The sequence below is a fragment of the Helobdella robusta genome, assembly GCF_000326865.2.
Source record: "Helobdella robusta unplaced genomic scaffold HELROscaffold_4, whole genome shotgun sequence".
NCBI classification, from domain to species: Eukaryota; Metazoa; Annelida; class Clitellata; order Rhynchobdellida; family Glossiphoniidae; genus Helobdella; species Helobdella robusta.
This window is the reverse complement of record NW_008704902.1, coordinates 140,608-163,114: the sequence shown is the minus strand read 5'-3', so window position 1 is coordinate 163,114 and position 22,507 is coordinate 140,608. Positions and strand designations below refer to the sequence as shown.

The 22,507-nt window shown below is 30.4% G+C and overlaps 3 protein-coding genes across 3 annotated transcripts; 2 read left to right on the top strand and 1 right to left on the bottom strand.

Annotated features, from left to right (window-relative positions):
• Positions 1-4,791: 4,791 nt before the first annotated feature.
• On the top strand, positions 4,792-9,693 carry HELRODRAFT_162040 (hypothetical protein; the record flags this gene model as incomplete). Its single annotated transcript, XM_009024368.1, has 8 exons — positions 4,792-4,903; positions 5,928-6,016; positions 6,293-6,436; positions 6,708-6,844; positions 7,637-7,934; positions 8,425-8,580; positions 8,756-8,809; positions 9,457-9,693. 8 exons carry the CDS (start codon positions 4,792-4,794, stop codon positions 9,691-9,693), a joined length of 1,227 nt encoding a protein of 408 aa, XP_009022616.1.
• A 2,141-nt stretch (positions 9,694-11,834) lies between these two features.
• HELRODRAFT_106874 (hypothetical protein) lies at positions 11,835-16,006 on the bottom strand (the record flags this gene model as incomplete). The annotated part of the gene is made up of 6 exons (XM_009024367.1): positions 11,835-12,135; positions 12,346-12,466; positions 13,843-13,973; positions 14,457-14,504; positions 14,949-15,016; positions 15,898-16,006. The coding sequence occupies 6 exons, from the start codon at positions 16,004-16,006 to the stop codon at positions 11,953-11,955; spliced, it is 660 nt and encodes a 219-aa protein (XP_009022615.1). The 3' UTR covers positions 11,835-11,952.
• A 2,340-nt stretch (positions 16,007-18,346) lies between these two features.
• Positions 18,347-22,117, top strand: HELRODRAFT_66570 (hypothetical protein; the record flags this gene model as incomplete). Its single annotated transcript, XM_009024191.1, has 11 exons — positions 18,347-18,428; positions 18,668-18,770; positions 18,887-18,989; positions 19,145-19,318; positions 19,497-19,633; positions 19,862-19,928; positions 20,361-20,492; positions 20,824-20,910; positions 21,408-21,472; positions 21,787-21,907; positions 22,043-22,117. 11 exons carry the CDS (start codon positions 18,347-18,349, stop codon positions 22,115-22,117), a joined length of 1,146 nt encoding a protein of 381 aa, XP_009022439.1.
• Positions 22,118-22,507: the final 390 nt, after the last annotated feature.

Genomic DNA, 22,507 nt, shown 5'->3' with positions numbered 1-22,507 from the left:
ATATTAATAATAAGACGTGTGCTTGTTGTTGAAATGAATGTTCTAGTAACACCCCATTCGAGTCAGTCAGCAAAAAAAAATCCCTGGTTTCCCTGATGTCATCCTTTTTTTTCAATATATTCCAATTAATCTCTCTCACAAAATCGATAAAAAATAATGGCAAGGAATTTATCTGAAATACTGGAGACGCAACAAGTCAAAAAATTTTTATCAATTCACTATAATGATTCCGGAAAGACAAATTTGAAATGTTGGCTTAAGCGAATTTCTGGATAATGTTGAGGATGATGAAATGATGTAACGATAATGATGATAGATGATGACGTCAACGACACGCATATAAATGACTATAAATAACCACCCGTGAAAATGATCAATAAAATTTGCATAACGAAGAAAAATTCGGTTCTTCACAGATTGAGAAAAATTATTATATTTGATCTGTAGCTTAATAAAAAATAATGCAATGCGATGAAATAAATCGTACGGAACGTACCAACTGATCAAGGCGGCATACAAGCATCACGTACACATATCTGCAAAAAATGGAAATATCAAAGTTCAATGTTTGCTGTAAGCATCTCTATATTAATTCGCTGGTTAAGAACATTTTTAATGCCAGCAAAATGACGTGAATGGTTGCGGTGGTAACGTATGCTACGTTTGTTCCTAATGAGTTATATCAATAAATATTTATTTGAACACCATGTCCTGGTTATAAACATCTTATAAAAATATCATATCACAATTAACCACTTACCAAAAGATTTCATGATTCGAACAACAGGAAAACAGACAACTATTTTAAACAGTGAGCGAGATGCCAAAAGATCCAAGAAATAAACCAGGACATTTTTATAACATTCGTACACACATTCCAAATAACATCAGGCACACCACACGCACGCACATCATCTCATAACAATTCAACCACCTACAAAAACAACAATAATAATTACACCACACCGCACCATGAACAGCTGCATAACTGAATAACTTTCCAGATCGGATAGATATGCAATCACCAACCAAAAAATCCACTCGCCATCTTGATAATCGCAATGAACTGAAGAATGATTATATGCAACAAACACAATAATGTATGAACAGAACACCAAGCAAGAAATTATTAACTTGAATGAAAAATATTTATACAAACACAATAACTGTAATTTGCCAAACAGTTTCTAGTATTAAGTATTATAGTATCTACCATTAAACTACTAGTGCATCTGCTAGTACACCTAGTATTATACAACTTCTAAATTATAAAAATATAATACCAAGTAATTCTGCGTTACTTATGCATGAAATGTTATAATCAGTAAATAAATATGCTATTATGTTTATTCTTTTTATATTTTTGTCAGATGTTTTAATTTAAAATAATTTTTGGATTGTTGAAACATCGATGAAGTTAGACATTTAAAAATTAGACCATCTACGAGTTTGGATGCTGCTTGCTTTCATTTATAAGAGAGCGAGGTTTAGGTTTGACATTATCCTTGCGTTTATCAACACAAAATGAACAGTAACAATATCTATGAGGGTGTTGGTTTCCGTGGAATAGTGTACAAATGTCAAATGTGACAGAAATCAAACATTATTTAAGACGTTTTTTCTCTACAGGATAAAAGATGAATTGGTCAAATAGGTTAAAACAAGGAATGAAAGTATTGGAAAACTATTCAAAATTGTGATAAGGATGTTAAAGAGAAAGGTTTGTGGCAAGATTAAATGACTCTCCTATGAACAAATTTAAATGAGCGCGTGTGGCACAAACATTAATTTGCATGTACCATTAACGCATGCCAACACATGACTGAATGAATGAATGAATACACTAAATTTAACGTGCCCAACAAGCAGCGTTTAACAACATAGTACGATTTTGCTCCTGTCCTAACTTCTGATAACTTACATCATACATACACCTTATTAATCAATCATCCACACATCTTTTAGTAAATTTATAATAAATATTCTTGTAAGAATCTCTCTCTTCTCCGTCTCTCTCTCTCTCTCTCTTTCTCTCTCTTTCTCTCCGTATTCTCTGTATATATATACATTTTTTATAATACTCGACAGTACATAGGTTTAATTTTACAACAAACAAACAATGGAATAAACATGTACAAACGCGTTTAGACAAATACATCTAGACACATAGAAAGAGCAATATAATGAACATAAAAATATTAAAAAAACATTTTTATTTCCTCAAAAAAAGAAATAAGGAAAAACAAATAAACCTTTTAAAAAACGAAAAACAATAACAACAAATATGTGAATGCAATGATTTACTACTGACATCAATATGGCAAACAACAAATATCTCTCAACACATTTTGCAGTTGAATTAAAATAATTAATGAGAGCAACACACACACACATACACAAACACAGACATATACAAACAGAAACACACGCTTACAAAAATTGGCAAGCAAACACGCATACAAACAAACACACACACACACACACACACACACGTCAAACAGAATTTTTTTAATCAAACACATCTATGTTTAGCAGTCTACTAGATATGGGATGAAGTTGCAGATACAACACAATCATATGATACAATACAACATAATAAACTAGTAAATATGTCGGCACACTGTATGTGTGTTCATGTTAATGACTTCAAATATATATATATAAATATTTATCTAAATATATCAATATGGAATGAATCTATTAGTATAAAAAGGCTAATACATATACACGTATGTATGTATGTAAAACAAATTCGTGAGTATGTTAGTATCAGGTTTATATAAGCAAAAAGCAACTATATATTAGAGATAATTGGATAGAATTTTGTTAAAAAAAATGAGCATATAGATACATATTCAATTGAAGCAGAAAAAGTATATATAATCTGTATGTGATATATGCTACTGCTTATATATTACAAAAAATAGTAGAGCATACGCATACACGCGCGCGCGTGTATGTGTGTGTGTATATGTATATATGTGTATATGCATACAGATACACACACATACACACATACATCCATACATTCCTATCCATGTTTTTTCTATGTTTGCAAAAATGTTAATAAAAAATCACTTTGTAAACATTATCTCATGGCGAAAGCTTACACCAAGCAAAATTGATGGGGAGAATAATAAAAACGATCAAAATAAATAACACACTTTCTTGCACACGCGCACACGCACACGCAAACGCACGCACGCGCACGCACGCACACGCAAACGCACACGCAGTAATACATATATATTACATATATATTTATTGCTGGAGACTTTGTTGGATGAGCAAAGAATCTGCAATCCTTAGATGGAAAAATGCAAAAAACATCAAAAGGTGATATGAGAACAGACAATAAAGTGAATTAATCGAATTGATTGCAAGTGTCAACAGATTTGTGGATAGATATAGATAAGAATGGTTCTATGAATGGCTCTCTATGGTGAAGAACAAATGATTGATTGAATGAATGATCAATTAAATAAATAAACAAACAAATGATAAATAGAACAGTAAAAAATTAAAAGAATAATTAAGTCTATAACAAAACAAAAACAACAAAATTAAAAAAACATTTAATTAAAATGTAAAGAATACAGTCATAACTAAAAACACTAAATTATGCAATATACATGCAAATACAAGTAGCAATACATATATTAAAAAGTTAAACAATTAACATACTTACAAAATGGCAATATAAACATCAAGTAGTCAAACATACTGTGGTAATGTAGACTTTTTATAATCTTTCCAGTCAATGCTTTCAACTGATTTGAATCTTCTTGGTTTAACTTCCCAACATCAGTTATTCTCATCAACTTCTCAAAATGACCAACTAGTAATCTGAGTTTTGAGCTGTGAGGATTAAATATATTATTTCACTAATTATAAAAATAAATCAAATAAATAAAATGAATAGTTGTTTTGTGTCAAAAAGACATCTCTTTAGTCATTTAGTTAGTGTTAATCAATTAAATATTATTTTCTAAATTAATTCAATAAGTAAAGAGGGATTTTGTCATTTCCGAACTTAACAGAAATATTATTCATTTAAATTTTTTAATATATATTTTTTCAATATTAATATTATCATAATGTTTATTAAATAAAAAATCATGGAGAATTGAAATTGCCTAACCAACTTTATAAATAAAAATAATAAAAAAAGATAAGATTAGAAATAAAACCAAAAGGTAAAATAACTATTTTGCATATATATACTATATAATTTTTATTTAGTTTTTGGTAATAATTTAAAAATAAACAAAATTTACAAACATCTCAGCCATCTTTTGATTTTCCTACAATATCTACATTTCATTCCCAATTAAAATTAAATTCTATATATTTATTTAAAAAAAAATTTAAATAAATTTTAAAAATAATTGAAGCAACATTAGCATTGATTAAATTAAATAAAAATTTGAAAATAAAATATTTAAACACTACTTATGGAAGCAAAAAGCCATTTACAAATGTATAATGTTAATTATATTGTTTATAAACACCGCCATTGCATTAGTTGCTATGAAGATGACGGGAATGAAAAGTTTGATGAAAACGAGATATTAAATGAATTAAATTGAATTAATTTAAAATTTATTTTTTTTGAACATAAAACTATTTTTTGAGAATTCGTATTTATAGTATAAATTTTTTTTGTTTAAAAAGTAAGTGCTTCAACATATTTTAAAAGTAAATTTATGTCTTAACGCTCGAATTTAAATTTTCTTTTCATTGTACGTAAATTTATCTTATTGTTGATTTATTTTTATATATAATCTAAAAATGGCAGATGCACAAATTGCTCAGACTTGGTTAAATAATTTATTCAAAATTCAGTATCCGGATGATTGGCTGAATGCCTGCATTGAATGGATCCACAGCGAGCATCAAGCACGTTTTTTTATCTTTATCTTTTTTTTTCACTTTAGTAAGTTTAGTTTAATTAATTGTTTAATCAGTTAGTAAGTAGGTACTAGATATTACTTTTATTTAGAGACTATTGTTTAGTTAATTAGTTCGCATAAGAAGCCTATCACTACCAAACTATTATGCTAACTGAAGCTCTCAGAGAGTAAAAATAATGTAAAGACTACTAACGCCACTAACCTAACACTCTAGAGTCTTCTTGTGTCTAGTCTATCTCTATTCTATTAAAGCTAGTCATGATTAAATAAATTGATAAAGTATTTCTGCAATTTTTCTAATAGTAATTTAATAAAAAAAATTATATGTCATGATAAATAATTTTATATTAAATATGATCTAATATGAATAACATAAAAATAATCAGAGTTTTTTTATTAGTACTAAAAATTTTTTGTTTTATTCTCAATTCACAAATGTAATAAAAAAAAGTAAAAAGTAAGTTTTGATTTAACAGGAAAACAACATAACCAGTGTAAAACTTTGTGATATGGTTTTTGACCAGTGGTTAATGTGTGACCTGAAAGACATTGGTTACTCCTGTCTTCCTGAAAATTTAAACTTGGCTGATAAGTTCATTCTTAAAGGATTTCATTTTCTACAAGTCTATTAATTTTTTTTCTTTTTATATATTTCTCTACATTACTGATAATTAAATTTCATAACTAATCTATCTAATCATTTAAAATTAATTAATTTAATTTTAAAATCAAATATATACCAAAATATTCCAATAAAAGCAATTTTAAGAGTGTTTATTTTAATTAATAAAATAATGTAAAAAAAATTTGTATGCTTGATTTTATAACTATAATTATTTATTTCTACCTCTGCTACAACTCATCATCATTTATATATATATATATATATATATATATATATATATATATATATATATATATATAAATGATGATATCTGAATTGTTTTATATATATATATATCTGATGCTAATATCATGAAAAACAATACAGATAACATCATTTGTTGATGTAAGCACACCTCTGTATGTATGCACAGATTCAAAAGTTGTCTGGTACTGAGAATGAGAATGTACTTGTTAGTGGAGCTACTCAACAGACTCAGGTTTACTCGAAATGTTTTATTTACAGATTAAGAAATGTTTATTCGAACAAAGATTTTCATATGTATTCCTTCTATTTAGTGATTGTTATTGATGTTTTAATTCTGGCTGGCCTCCGAATGTTTATTAGTGTTATTATTAATGTTTATTGCACAAGTGTTTATTAGCTATTTCTTATGATTCTCCTAATTTTTTTCAGATGTAAATTTTTTGACATTTTAATTTTTATTAAATTGTACTTTTTAATTAATTTGTACAACAAAATCACTTTTGATCAGGAAAACAACAACACCCACAACAGTAAACAGTCACGGATGTTGTTGCTGGGACTGACAGATGGCCAACAAGACATACAAGCCATCGAGTATCGTCACATTAACTCTTTCAATGACACCAATAACAACATCAGCTGTGGATCCAAAGTAGTTACTCTCATCCTTATTGTTGTTTTTTTAAATTCCAGAAGTGTGTGTTTTTTAAATAAGTTTTGTTTATGATGCTGATGTTTTGTGTTGCGCTGTTGATGGTGTTGGTACCTTCATCATTGTTGTTGTTAAATCTTTCATTATTGACTGATAATAATGATAAGGATAATTGTTTCAATAAATGATAATGTAATATAAAATCATATCTATAAATAAACTTACCATACCACATCCGAATTATTTACATGTTTTTTTTTTCACTCTAAAGATTTTAGTGCATGGAGAGGTTCTCTGTCGAATGGGGGTTTTGTTTTTGAGATCAGAAAATGTAACAGCTCTAGGAGGTGAAGTTGACAGCGAAAGTTCTGGCAGTACGTACATGCTCGCCAAACTGCAAGATATGCTGTTAGTGTCGCTAGACCTGGTGTTGTTTGTTTTTTGTGGTGTCATGCTGCTGTTTTTGTCACACATACTGTTGTGTTTGGTGTCATAAGATACTGTTGTTTGGTGTCATAAGCGGTCGTTTGTTGATATGTAATTGTAGATGGTGTTGTTTATTTGTGTTGCATTCATTATCAAATGATTATTTGTTGATGATAATGTAGATGATAATCGTGGTGGTTATATGATTCCTCCAGCGATTACAATGGCAGTGATGATGTTGTTTGATGACGATGGTCACGATGGTTGTTTGTTTATGATGATAACGATGATGTGATAATGATATAATGGGTGATGATAAAAATGATGATTATGAGAATGGAAAATTTACGCTGACCTGTCTGCAAGTATTTGGACATCTTGGCAAACTTTGAACTTTCAAAGGAAAAGAAACATCTGCAATACAGGTGGCGACACTAACAACAACAACAACAATAATAATAATAGAAATAAAAGGAATAATAATAATAATATCAGTGACAATAATAATAATAATAAATCCAAATACGATCTGCCAATAAAGGTTTTTGAAAATTACACATTACTTACTAGTAGTTATAATGGTGATAGTGGTAATACTACAAGTAGTAAATGTAGTATCGATAAAAACCATGGTGATAATTATTCTATCTCCAATAATAATAATAATAATGTTAATAATAAGAATAATAATAGACATGTTTCGTTTAAAAATAAAATCAACAACCCTAAAACTAACAACGATTTAAATTTGAAAAATTTAAAAATTAATAACAGCAACAACAGTAACAGAAACATTAATAATAATAATAATAATACCAACGATTACGGCGATGAAGATGATGATGAGGATGATTTCATGATGATGATTGCAGCCGAGTCCTCTGAAATAGAGTCAGGAAGATGCAAACGAATCAAGTTGAATAATAATAATAATAATAATAATAGTATCAATAATAATAATAACAATAATAATAATGCCAATAATGTCATATCTGGCCATGAAAGTGCCATAGACGACGATGATATGGAAGACATCATTGAGTATATAGTTGATTTGGATAATGACGATGATGTTAATTGCTTAACAACAAATACATCGAATCTCTTAAGGAATACTATGAATATCTCGGCAAGCAACTCAGCAGTAGCAGCAGTACCACAGAAGCAAACCAAGCCGCCTTATACTTATCTTTGCCTAGTTTTGAAAGAGAACGTACCTGGAATTTACCCTATAAAAGTTTATTTTTTGTTATCATTAATTTTTTTTATTTTATTATTGCTTGCGCTTTTGTTATTTTAGGTTATTATGTGTAATTATTCTTTATTTATTTAAGACATAGATTACTTATGTCTTGATCATTTCGGTTTGATTCATGGTTGATTCTTGGTTTCTTGACCAGAGTATCGCTTTTTTATTCTTTTTATACTGTTCAAATTATTCTGATTTCTTGGCTATAAAATACATTTAGTTCCACTCTCCAGTTGTTTTCACGATATTTTAAATCTTTAAAATTTAAACCAAAGTGTTTTTTCTATAAAAATTAAAATTTGTATAATTTTAGGCTTACATTTCAACTGTGATTGGTCGTCTTGAGCACAATAGTGGTCATTTTTGGTCACTGGGGGCCAAAATTAACGACGGTACCTGTCATCTAGATGTCTCTCTTGGTGACAAATTACTCTCCAAACTCATTGGGTTCACTGCCAAGGAATGTCATGTAAGTTAATTTGGTAGTTTTTGAGGCCCTAAATTTTTCCTTAATTCATTCGCTAATGACGTTAGTTAGATGTTGAATGAATTTTTGAACATTCAGCAGAGTTTCTTATTTTTTAATGAATAAAAAATTTCAAATCATGTTGAGTGGTAAATTTTTTGATAACACATCCATCCAGGAAATGAGAGAAAAAGCAAAGAAAGATTTGTCACTGAGAGAGAAAATAACCCAGGTAAGAAAAATTTCAAATGATTTTTTTTTATCATAATTCAGTGTCTGTGTGTTAATTCTTATGTAAAATTTTCTAGACCTATTATTGACAGCTAGCCATTTTACTCTCTTAGTATTTTATTACACGCAAAAAAGTATATATATATATATATATATATATATATATATATATATATATATAAATTGTTGGCGTGTAGACACACTTTCTTATAATTTTCATGAGATTTTCATAACCGTTTGACATAAAACATCTACACAAAGCCCAATAAACTTGCATATCGAAGAAAGATCTGCAGAAATGTTGCAAACACTCCACACACATCTATTCATCCATCAATTTTTACTATCATCTTCTTAATCATTTTATGCGACAATAAAAGTAGACACCCTCCATTATGCAGAATATCGTCTACCAACTGTCGTTGTTGTATAGTAAGGTGGCTGAATGAAAACACATGTAAATCATCTTATCACTTAACTTTCATACACTTCTCACGAAAATTATTTAAAAACTGTTCAATAAAAAGATAAAATATTAGATTTCATTTTAACTGTTCAACGATATAAACCCTAATTGAAACTCGAGACGTCGTAATAAAATAACTTCAAGTATACGCCTACTGCATTTGAATTCGATTGAACCAATAGGGAATCAAGCAGTGCCAGGTATCACTGATCCAGTTATCAGCCATATTTGAGTTGGAAATATCTGCATCAACGTCATCCACATCCACTTCAAATGTTGCAGCAACAAATTCAGAAAGTTCCGCAACCGCATCGCAACGGTCTAACCTCAAGAGATACAAGTTGAATGATTACAGGCATGTGACAATGCAAGACGTTCACGCATTGAAACTTTTATCTGAAAAACACAATTTGTCATAACATTTTTTCGTAATTAATTTCAGTGTCATCTTGTGCGTTCAAATAATCTCTATGCTGTTTTATTTATTGTTGCATGTTTGTATGCACAGTAATCAAAACCGACTTGTTTCTTTTAAAAATATTTTTTATTAAAATCACTGTTTCTGAATAGATTTTATTGTTAATTTCAAGCGGTTTAATTGAAAAATAGAATGTTTAACAATAAAAATGAACAATCATTCATACTGCAAAAATATTATAAATAAGATTTTATCTGACGCAAATTCAGTATAAAAATAGTTTCTCTTTTTTCATCATAGCAAAACGAACGATTCACGAAACAAGGTAACAATAAGAACTAATTTAAAAGAGATTTCTTGAAAGTTGTTGAAAGTTTTTAGATGAAATAAAATAAACTAAAAATGCAAAAATAAAAGATTGGATTAACGGTAATCAAAAGGTAAAATGAAAATAAAATATAACGAGTAAATGGATGGAAAAGCATAATAAACAAGGCGTTCTTATATTACAAACTTTAAAATACGTGTACAATTTGAGTGTGCGTATGATGTTCGAGTATGTGTATGACGTTTGAGTATTTGTATGCCTGTCTATCTGCGTTTGTGTGTTTTTGCGTATACGTTTGTATATGTGCGTCGAGTTTAACAACGTCAAAAAGATATAAATAATAAAAAATAAGATCTTTATAGGTTCAACCGATGCAACATGATCAGCGATGGGTTCAATATTCATCTAGTAAATGTTATTAGCAAATAAAAGTAAATGTAATTAGTAATATTAAAGGTCATAATATATGATGAATAATATTTTATAACAAGAAGTCCAACCAAACTAGGAAGAAAATCAACTGAGATGATGAAAATCAACAATATAACAAAATTGTTCGCATATTAAATGTGTGTCAGTTTAGAATTAATAAAAAATAACTTGTATAATTAAGTTAAAAAATAATAATGAAAATTTGTATAAAAAAAAGTCTTAAGCTATTTTAACAATATAATAAACCCTCAAAAATTTCAGCGAAAAATGTTAACTGAGTACTAAATAAGTTTGAAAGATCATAAATGATTGTTTGGTATAAATATGAAACGCTCATTCGGTTAACAGGCGACGTTGCATTTGATCATAGAAGGGAAAGCACCAAAGGAACAAATTTTCAATTCGATAACATTTTTCGAATATAACTAGCAATACAGTTCTGTCACTTTTTTAACCTTTTTGAAATATTTAAGAAAAAAAGAAATGAATATAATAATAATAACAACAACAACAATAATAATAATAAATTAGGAGGTTACTAAGAGACAAGGCACAAATTAATCAAATTACATAGATAGCTGACACAGACAAAAAGACTCATAAACGCTATATATCTATGCGTATGTATGTGTGTGCGCGCGCGTGTGTGTATGTATATGAGTAAACGAGTATATAACACACTTGCACTAAACACATAAACATCACACAAGTCTGCACAGCGTAATGAATTATCCAGGACCTCTAAATAACGAATCACAAGAGGTATTAAACAGGGTACCATGAAATATTGGGTATTAATAATGCAATTCAATACTAACTGTTTACATCTCTCCCACACACACATACACACCACATAGACACACCACACACACACACACACACACGTAAGTATTTGTGTGTGTGTGTGTGTAGTAATATTTATACAGTACTTTAAATAGGTCTCAGATCTAATTTCAAACATGAGTATATTACTGTCATCATTAACATAACAGAGGCACATCTTTCTTGTCTCATCATCATTTTAAACAATATAAAATGAATCAATGTTCTAACAAGTTAATCATCACCATGAAGCTACCATCAGCATCATTATCACACTACCATGGTTGTATCCATGTATTAAAATAATATTTGATATCATTAATCATCATCGTCGTCGTCGTCATCACCTAAATAAAATAACATCACATTACTGAATTGTTTCGTAATCATTAAAATGAGTCAAATGAAAACATCGTATGATTAATATATGACAAAATTGGTCATCATCATGTCATTTAATCTCATTATAATTATCATTTATAGTCTTTTTACATTCAAATTTTACCATTATTGTTTACATTTTTGTCGTAATCTTAGGTAAATTCACTCAGAAAACATTATTTTAATCATACTTAGTTTCGTCTTTATTTCATTATTGTAGCTATAACCAGTTCAGTCACCATCCTCAAATTCATCATCATCATCATCATCACCGTCGTTATCAACATGTCATCACTATTAAACATCAGTGTTGGCTTTATTAGTGAGTTTATTTATCCTCTTAATGTGGCACTTTTGACAGAGTAACATATCATCTAATGGAAAACATCTAGTGCTGTTGTCTGCATTGTTGTTGTTGTTGTTGTTTGTTGATGTTGCTGACGACGACAGCGTGACTGGTGTCAGAAGCACTTTGCAATCCTGTATTGGTGAAAAAAAAAATGATTTCTCATTGACAAAAACAAATTTGTCTTGAAACTATTAACGTATAACATAAAATCACACCAGTGACGAATCAACTAAACCCTGGTACTAGCATCAACCATCTAGCAGACGACAAAAAACACCAACAACAACACCAACAACACCATCAACAACATCACCATGAACAATGACACATGTAGTGGTAACCTGGCATTTGTAGCAAGCAACGTGGAAGTTCATATTGAGTATGGTGACCCTGGTGGCCTTCCCACTGTTCTCGTCAGGCACAATAAGACCACTACACCCGTCGCATCTTGGGGAGTATTTTCTATTCAGGGGGTAGGTCATTTTGAATGGATGAACAAATAATGAATGAATAAAACGAAGGATTTGAATGAAAGGATCGATCAATTGGCCAGCTAACCAACCAACCAACCAGCCAGCCAACAACTTAATCATTCATCCACTCATGGTGATGTTGTAGATGGTGGTCTTGTGTTGTCATTCATTTATTTATTGTTAATATTATATTCTCATCTTCATTCCCAAGGAATTAAGAGGTGAGTTTCTGTCAATAGTAAATAACTATCACAAAAATGTATCTTTGTCACTAGCATCAGCCATTATAAAATCCCTAGTACATTTTTTTTGATAGTATTATATCATTTAAAAAAATAGTATTTTATTAACGTTATGAGTGTCGTTAATTTTTTTTCATTTAAAAAAGATCTTAATTAATGTTGTCTATAAACTCCTTATCAATAAATTGAATCATGTATCACAAATGCATCTCAAATGCAAACTCCTATGTAAGCATGTGAATATCAACACAAGCATACATATTAACATATGTTTGTTTACCAATACAACAAGATGCACAAACAAATACACACGCATATACATACAAATAGACAAACAAACAAATAGACAGAAAGATAGATAGATAGACCAAAAAATAGATGAATATAATAACAGATAGACAGACACAAAAAGACAGAAAATAGATAGCAATAGATAGATGGATAGAAGATGGATTGGATGAATTGATAGATAGTTAGATAAATAGACAAATAGATAAATACAAAAAAAGAGAAAGAGAGAGAAAGAGAGAAAGAAAGAAAGAGATACATCACATTACACAAGCAAAAGTACTTAGATTGAAAGAATAACAAGCCAATAAATATATCAGGAGCAGAATCAAACAGTGATCCAAATGAAACATGTGAAAGCATTTGATGAGCTAATTGATTTATATTAACAAATTATTATTATTATTATATTATTATTATTATTATTATTATTAGTAGTAATAGTAGTAGTATGTTATACTAATATTGACTTTTAGATATTATTTAATAGGCGCTTAATAAATGATATGCAATAATAATGTAGGAAAAGGATGCATATGATAATATGTCCAGGCAATAAGAATTTAAAAAAAGAAAAGTGGATGATAATCAAATAAATTAGACATAAAATGTTTAAAAAACTGTCTAAATAAATCATGCTTATATAGAAATTTTCAACAAACTATAGATCGAACAAAAAAAGAAAAATAATCCCATACCAGCATGCATTCAAACATTAAATGATTCCCTTGAATTTGTTTAAACAAACAATTAAAACAAAAATCTATCAGAGAGTACATTCAAATTTCAAACAGACACGCACACAATAAATCATGCTGAAGACAGCCAGGCTAACTTTTGAAAGTCTTCAATGCAGTGTGGTTGACCGCTGTTGTCCACAGTGAACGGGGTGTTGTCCAAAGAAGAGTTACAAACGACGCAACAAAAGCAATCAGGGTGATAATTTTTGCCCACTGCTGTCAAAACCTGAGTGTGATTGGTTGAGGTAATTTAATGGCGGCATAACTGATTGGACGGCGTGACTGACTGATTGACATGATTGGTTGGTTGGTATGATTCAATGATTAAAGTGATGTGAATGTTGTTGTTGTTGTTGCTGCCCTGTTTCAACACTGGCTCATCAATCCAGACGAGATATAAGCCAGTTTGCAACCGATACCAGGTTACTCCAGAGATCAGAGATCCGACAAAATGATAATTGCCCGAAAATTAATAAATGAAATAAAGTTATAAAGTATTACCATTCCTATCCACTTACAAAGTGTCAGATGGCAAATTAAAATAAATCAACTAATCCTCTCTACCATACAATTAGACATCATTGATTTGTACAATGTTATCAATAAAAGAGCAATAAAATAATCTTAATCTTAATAATAACAACAACAACAACAAAACAATAAAAATAACAACAACAATAATAAGAACAACAGTAATAATAGTACAAACTCTATCAGCAATAGGTTTCAGGCAGGTATCACATTTCGGCAAGCTCATCTTAACAAAAAAAAAAAGAAAGAATATAACAATAATGATAATAATAGTAATGGAAACAAAACATAAACAAATTTAACACAAGTTTTATGTTCATAACCAGCATATGATGACATTGCAGTGCATATAGAGTACATGTTTATAATATATCACTTCTTACCTCCTTTTATTCATCAATACTTAAATAACTATCAACAAACAAATACAGTAGCATTAAGATATACTATCATTTTCGCTCATCATCATTTTATCATTGTGGCTATTGACACTATCATCATTAATATAACTGTCATCATTACCATATAGCTATTATAACAATCAATAGCTCGAATTTTTTAAAATTATTTTTCTAAATAATAATTAATAAGTAGACCAAAAATAGGCCAACAGATAAATAAATTTTTTCTAAAGATAAGATAAAAAAGGAACAATTTCCTCCCCACTCACAAGATGGCACTTTTCACAGAAAGACTGACCATCAGCCGAATAGAATGGAACATTTTTCAGTCCAACACCTATGGTTCAATTTATATTTACGACAATACAATGACATCAAAGTGACATCATCAGAACAAAGATAGAACATAATGATGATATTATATTGTTAGAACTACATTAAAATTACTTTACAATACAGCAAATAACATTATGATGACGTTAAAGTAAAATTTCAGCGTTCAATTGAGGTCAACACTTAAACTCTTAACATGACATATTAACATTACATCTCTATAACATTAATCCAGCATACTGCATTGTCACATAGACATATCATGTAAAACAAATGAAATATTATTAAAGTTGTTATTAATAGTCTGATGCTTATTTAGAAAAAAAATTAAGAATGTTCTAACAATTGTTAATATTTTTTCTCTAAAATGTCTATTGTATAGACAAAATTTAATTGAAATATTTTTTTATAAAAATAATTCAATCAAGCCACACCCAAGAAGGAAAGCCTTTATATGCATTGTGAGAGATAAAAACAAGAAGTTAAAAAAGATTCTTGTACAACATTGTAGACATCAATGAAGAAGCATTGTTATCAATGTCATCATATATCATTATTATCATTGAATATGTAATGATAATAAATAAATCCCTAAAAATGTTTCAATCATATGATGATTGATTTTACATTGCATAACATTGGTACCTTGATTTATTAATCTTAGCATATATAATTCTCTGCCTTTTTTTTCAATTTCATCATCATCATCAAGTAAAGTCATCATTCATAAATATCATTATTATAGTCGCCATAATTTTCAAACTTATCATCATTGTCATTACCATCATAATGAAATGATAATGACATCATCAATCATTGCAATCACCATCATCTCCTCATCATCGTGATCACAAATCATTACCACAATCGTCACACCCCACTCACCACATTTGCAGCATGTGAAGCATGATGTATGATAAAGTTGACTGAGGACAGTGCAGCCGTTAGCTGAACCCATAATCGACCGACCACACTTTGTACACATGCCTAACATTAAGGATTTTGTTAAATAAGTTGGGATGAAATATAATTAGTTAAAAGAAATGATATTAATAAAATATAAATTAATATTTAGAGCAATAGAAAGTCACCTAGAAAGTCAGGATCTCCAGACATTTGCATGCTGTGCATGAGCAAGTTGGTCAGTTCATCAACCTCTGCCTCCTTGCTATCATTTGTCTCACTTTTCTTTCCATCCACGTCACCCAATCCTAATTTGACTTGTAGAGGTTTCTTGTCCTGAGACGATAATTATCAATTTCACATTTCTAATTTTTTTTTTGATTGAAATGAATTGATAAACATTTTTAAACATTAATTTTAAAGTACCTTATCAACAGGCTAAATAAAATAAGTTAATATATTAAAATTAAAATTTTATCTAAAATAAAATAAAATAAAAACATAAAATAAATTTTATCTGAAATGAAATAAAATAAAAACAATATATGAATTAAATCTTATTGACTGCATGCACCCAAGCAATTTACTGATCATAAACAGTAGAAAGAAGACATCTATATTTAAGAGGAAGATAATAATAATAATGCAAAAGATCTTGCACTGGTTGGTTAGTGTCTTCTTAGGTAAAATAACATTCATCATGCTATCTATTCATCTGCTATATGGCATGCAACAAACCAAAACAAATAAAAATTATTTTCATTTAATGGGAAAAATTTTTTTTTTCATTCATGCAGCTCTTTAAACCAATAAGACAAAAAAAGTTTTGAAAAATTATGTGAAAGTGAAATTTAAATTTTTGACTAATATAGATAGGAAAAACATGTTTTGTTGGCAAAAACAAGGTTAAAATAGAAAAGTTTCAAAATCAACAATCATCTTCAAATAGAAATTAGTTGAATTTCTTACCAGAAGTTGCTTATCAAGAACCAAAACATTTTTCCTGTCTTCATCAATCTTCTCAAACGAACCAATGACATTTTGAGGTGATGTAGGGCTAGAGCCTGATTGGTTTAGAGGTTTGGACCTAGCAATGGCCTGATTGGCTAGTTGTGAGGAATAAACTAGACGACTAGGAGCAGCTTGAGGCAGTGTTGCAGACTGTTGCTGAGTTGAAACATGAAAAGCATAAGATGGCTGTGGCAGTTGTTGTTGCTGGTAGGTGTAATGTTGTTGTTGTCTTTCCTGTGGTTCAAATGTGTTTATGTATTGGGGTTGCTGTTCATAAAATCTTTGTTGTTGATGCTTCTGTTGTTGGTAGCTCTCAGGTTGATTGGCTCCATGGTGATAAATGACATAACTTTGATGCTGATTCTGATCTTGAAGTTGCTGTGGTTGTGGTCGTTGGAGTGCGTAATGCTGTTGCTGTTGGACAGATGGAGGCGGAGATTGCCTGACAGATAGTTGTATCTGGGGCTGTTGTTGTTGTTGAGTATACTGATGCTGATCAAAACCATAATCAACATTTCTCGGTTTCACTTGAGTTATCATTGTCGTCTTGAAGACCGGTTCTCGAAAAGGCTGGTGGGACACTATATGAGTCTCGTCAGATCCTCTTCGTCTGGTTAGTGTAATCGTGTTTCGATCAGATCCTTCTGGAAGTACATAGACATCTGTTGAGGCTACGTGAGGTAAAGTATTGTACTCGAAATTATTATTATTGGTATCGTTGGACGATGAGGATTTAGTATAACGTCGTAAATTCATTTCCGTCGGCAAAGTATGGTAGCTGGGTTGACTGGTGCTGAACATGACAATGGGGGATCCATCTCTCCTGTCACTCGTCTTCGCTTCGATGATAAAACTCGGAGTGACATCTCGTCTGGAGTACATGTTTGACATCACTTTGAGATTTGTATTTGTTTGATTAATTAATATAAATTTTTTTAAGAGAAGGATTTCGTTGGAGATTTATGTATTAAAAACCGATAACCTGTAATAAAACGTTCAATTTATCTAATTGTACAACTCAATCGAATGTACAATTTCGATTGGGAATAACTTTGACGGCCAATTTTTGATGGAGTTTCATAATTTTTAATTTAAATCAATTAACAACCTCTAGAAACCAAGATAAAAAAAATTGCGAATAATGTTGCACTTCCATAAAAAATTACTGCGGCTGTTCCTTGTTTTATTTTCAACCGTTTGATAATGTTTTGTTAAAAACTGTTAAATTTTTATTTTTTATTTAAATTTATTTTTGAAACAATTTTTGTGAAACTTAAAAAATTATGTTTAACAAACTTCAGAATCATTTAATCTAAATAACTATAACGTATCTTTTTGGCGCCTGCTAAAAGTAAATTTAATTTTATGCTCCAATTTTTGCCGGATTAAGTTTTATTTGTTCAAGCAAGATTTCGTGGCTATGGGAATTCATGGATTATCGAAAGTCATTGGGGATTATTCGCCATCTGCTGTAAAAGAAAATGAAATTAAAAACTTTTTTGGTAAAAATTTATTTTTATCATTTTATGTTTTTTAAACAAGCATCCCATGGCTTCAGTTTCAGTTGGTCATTTATAATAAATTTATAATTAAATTTGTTTATATTTAATATTTTAATTATAAATTATAATAAAAAAGTTTTATAATTTTTATGTTATTCATTAAAGAAAAAGTAAATTAAACTATTATTAAACACTTGATGAGACTTGACACCTGACTGTACAGTACATTTTGAATGCAGGACGAAAAGTGGCAATTGATGCTTCTATGAGCATCTATCAGTTCTTGATTGCTGTCAGACAAGATGGCAGCACACTCACAAATGCTGATGGAGAAACAACAAGGTTTTTTTTATAACAACTTTTGCACATACTAGTCTTATGACTAAACTCATTTTGATTTTATTCTTACTATCAATAGTTTATTATTAATTTTCTAAAAATTAAATTTAAATTGCCAGCCACTTAATGGGAATGTTCTACAGAACCATCAGAATGATAGAGAATGGTATCAAGCCTGTTTATGTGTTTGATGGCAAGCCACCAGAGATGAAATCTGGAGAGGTGAGGACCAGGAATTCTATTTTTGGTCATTTTAACTTTTAAAAATTTTTTGTACATTGCTATAATTAAGTTGATGATTGACCCTCATAGCCCAACAATATTCTTAGTGATACTAGCAATCTGACCTGCCTCCTTTTTAATTTTGTACTTTCCAGTTAGCTAAGCGCAAGGAGAGGAGAGATGATGCAGAGAAATCATTGAAGGCAGCAGAAGCAGAGGGAGATGCTGAAAATGTTGAGAAGTTTCAGAAGAGATTAGTGAAAGTTACAAAGCAACATAATGACGAATGCAAGCAGCTGTTAGGTCTAATGGGAGTGCCTTTCATTGACGTTGGTTCTTTGCCAGTTGTTTCATGATGTTATATCTCAATTATAGTCATCTCAGTACTCTACATTTTAGTAGCTTTTTACTCAATTTGTTTATTTTGTTTCAACTTTTTAATTAATGTTACACAAAATGTTCAATTAATTTTTGATATGTAATGACATTCATATCCCTATTTTTTAGGCCCCATGTGAAGCTGAAGCTCAGTGCGCATCTCTAGTCAAATCAGGAAAAGTTTATGCGGTGGGCACCGAGGACATGGATGCCCTGACCTTCGGCGCTTCTGTCGTTCTCAGACATCTTACGTTCAGTGAAGCTAGGTTAGTGTCACGTTCATCTCTGTTCAGTGCTGCTGTCTGAGATGATAATTAAGATTTGATTTGATGAGATGAGACATGATGTAATTAACTACGTGATGTGATGTGGTCGGTTATTTGATGTGATGTGACAAAATGCGATGTTTGTGTATTGTGATTAATTTGATTATTGTGTCTGTCTAATTAATTTTCAAGAAATTTTTATTCACTGAAATGGATTCATTTTGCTAGGAAGATGCCAATAAAAGAATTTCATTTGGAGAGGATTTTGATGGACATGCAGTTCACCATAGATGAGGTGGCTAGATGCATTCATACTGGGGACATTATTCATTTTTTTAATCTCATGAATTATACATTTAATGTCCTTGACCTATCATATTGAATAAACATGATTGGAGGATTTTAGATTGTGTCATCTGATAAACTATTTTTAATGGTGAAACATATGTGGCAACAGTAACAGACGTAGAAATACTATTTTGAAAAGATTTAATTTTAAAACTAACACAACAATAATGGTAAAAAAGAGTTAGATATACTAGTTAATACATAAATTTGATTTATTTCATTTTAATGTTAAAACTGAGACATGAGTTTTTACTAACATCATCAGCATTTTTGGTAATTTTTATCATTGTCATCATCATTGTCATAATCAATGTCATCACCAACGTCATCATCACCATCAGTTCATCGTCGTCACCACCTTCATCATCACCATCGACAGTTCATAGACCTGTGCATACTGCTCGGCTGTGATTATTGTGACTCCATTAAGGGCATTGGCCCAAAGAGGGCAGTTGAGCTGATGAAGCAATATCGATCCATCGAGAACATCATCAAGAATATCGACAAGAAGGTGAGTGAAATAGTGAGTGAGTGAGTGAGTGAATGGATGAGTCGATGAATAAATGAGTGAATTAATAAATTGGTCAATGAATAAGTGAATGAATGGATGAGCGAGTCAACCAATAAGCTAGTGAATGAATGGATTAGTTAATGAGTAATTTAATTAGTGAGGGAATGAGTAAGTGAATGATTGTGTGAGTAAATGAATAATTCACTGTTTGAATACATAACTCTTTGAGTAATTAAGTGTGTGAGTGAATGAGTGAAACTATAGACTATGTGTGATAGTAATGGTAATAGTGGAAAAATGATGATGGCGAGTTGGAAAACACCACCCCTAGAAATACCCCCTCCCCGATGTTTGGCCCTTCCAAGAAGCCCGCAGACTCTTCAAAGAGCCGGAAGTTGCTGATGCTGATACCGTGGAGGTGAGGATGACGAAGTGATGACGATGTTGACGACGATGATGATGTTGATTTGTGGGCGATGATGATGTTGATGATAAATACTTTGAGAGTGATTATAATGATTTTTATGATGCTTTTTCCTCTGACTGCCACCATTTGGTTCTATGGTCTAATTGATGCTGATACTATGAAGCTGAAGAAGACGAAGTTGATGGTGATGCAAAATTTGATAGTAAAAATGTGATGATGTTGATGATGCTTTAGATGATGATGAAAACTTTAAAAGTAAAGATGAGATGATGATGAGGACGTTGATGTTGTGATGATATGAGTGAATGATGATAACAATATGATGAAGTGAGTATGTAAGAAGATACTGATGAGGAAATCATCGTCATTTTGTAGAGAATATATAATATTGTTTATAACGTGTAATTTTGTTAGTTTCATGACAATCATATCAATCAAAAATTAAATTTATTAATTTTGGCTAATAAAATCAAAACTAAATGTAATAGCTGAAGTGGACAGAGCCCAATGAAGAAGAATTGGTTAAATTCATGGTTGGAGAAAAAGGTTTCAGGTTGTCCTAGTTCTTTCCTATCATCAATTAATAATTTTTGTATCACTTACTACCAGTTGTAGTGAAAATTTCATTTTGTGGTGATTGAGTTGAAATTTTTAATTTTTTGGCAAAAATTTAAATGGTCAACACATACAGTCGTTTTTATTACCAGAAGAAATGTTATAGGTGAGAGTGTATGGTAAAATTTTTTGGTGTTGAATTTGACTATTTGAATTTCATACTGAAATTTTAGTGACCATTGTAGTGATAATTATAATAGATGTTTTTTTGGATAATATGTGCTAATATTCTTTGGCAATTTCTGTGAACAGCGAAGAAAGAATTCGTAATGGAGTGAAGAAACTTGAAAAATCTCGGACCACATCAACTCAAGGTCGTCTCGATAATTTTTTCAAGGTTACCCCGCTCACCAGCAGTGCTAAGAAGAGGAAGGTACATAACGATCCTTTATATTTATGATTCGTCTAAGAGTTTCTTTATAATTAGACTGTAGCATAATTTGGTTGTCTCATGTCAGTTACATTTTTTTCTATATATGCTACGACTGCATCTTTTAATTTTTTTCAGGAGACCGATTCGAAAGGACCAGACAAGAAGAAGAGCAAGCCAAGTGGAGCAGGTCGCGGCAGGAAACCGAAGTAGAGGTCCGGATCAAGTTGTCCGGATCAAGTTGTCCGGATCAAGTTGCCCGGATCAAGTTGTCCGGATCAAATTGTACTGATCAATTATGTGCTCAATGTCTGTGCTGTTGATATTTTTGTTTAAATGTATTTAATATTTTTTCAAGCACTTGATCTTTGAAGAATGTTCAATTGAGTTGAGATGTTTCCATCGTTCTCTTGCTTTATTTGTTGTTTAGTTTTTACATGGTAATGCAAGGTGGGCCTAAATTTAAGTACAAATTTTTGTGTTATTGTCTTGTAATGCTGTTTATTATGTCTCAATATTTCAAATGTAACTGACAATGACTTTTGTGTGTGTGTGTGTGTGTGTGTGTGTGTGTGCGTGCTAGCATGTTTGTAAATAAAATAC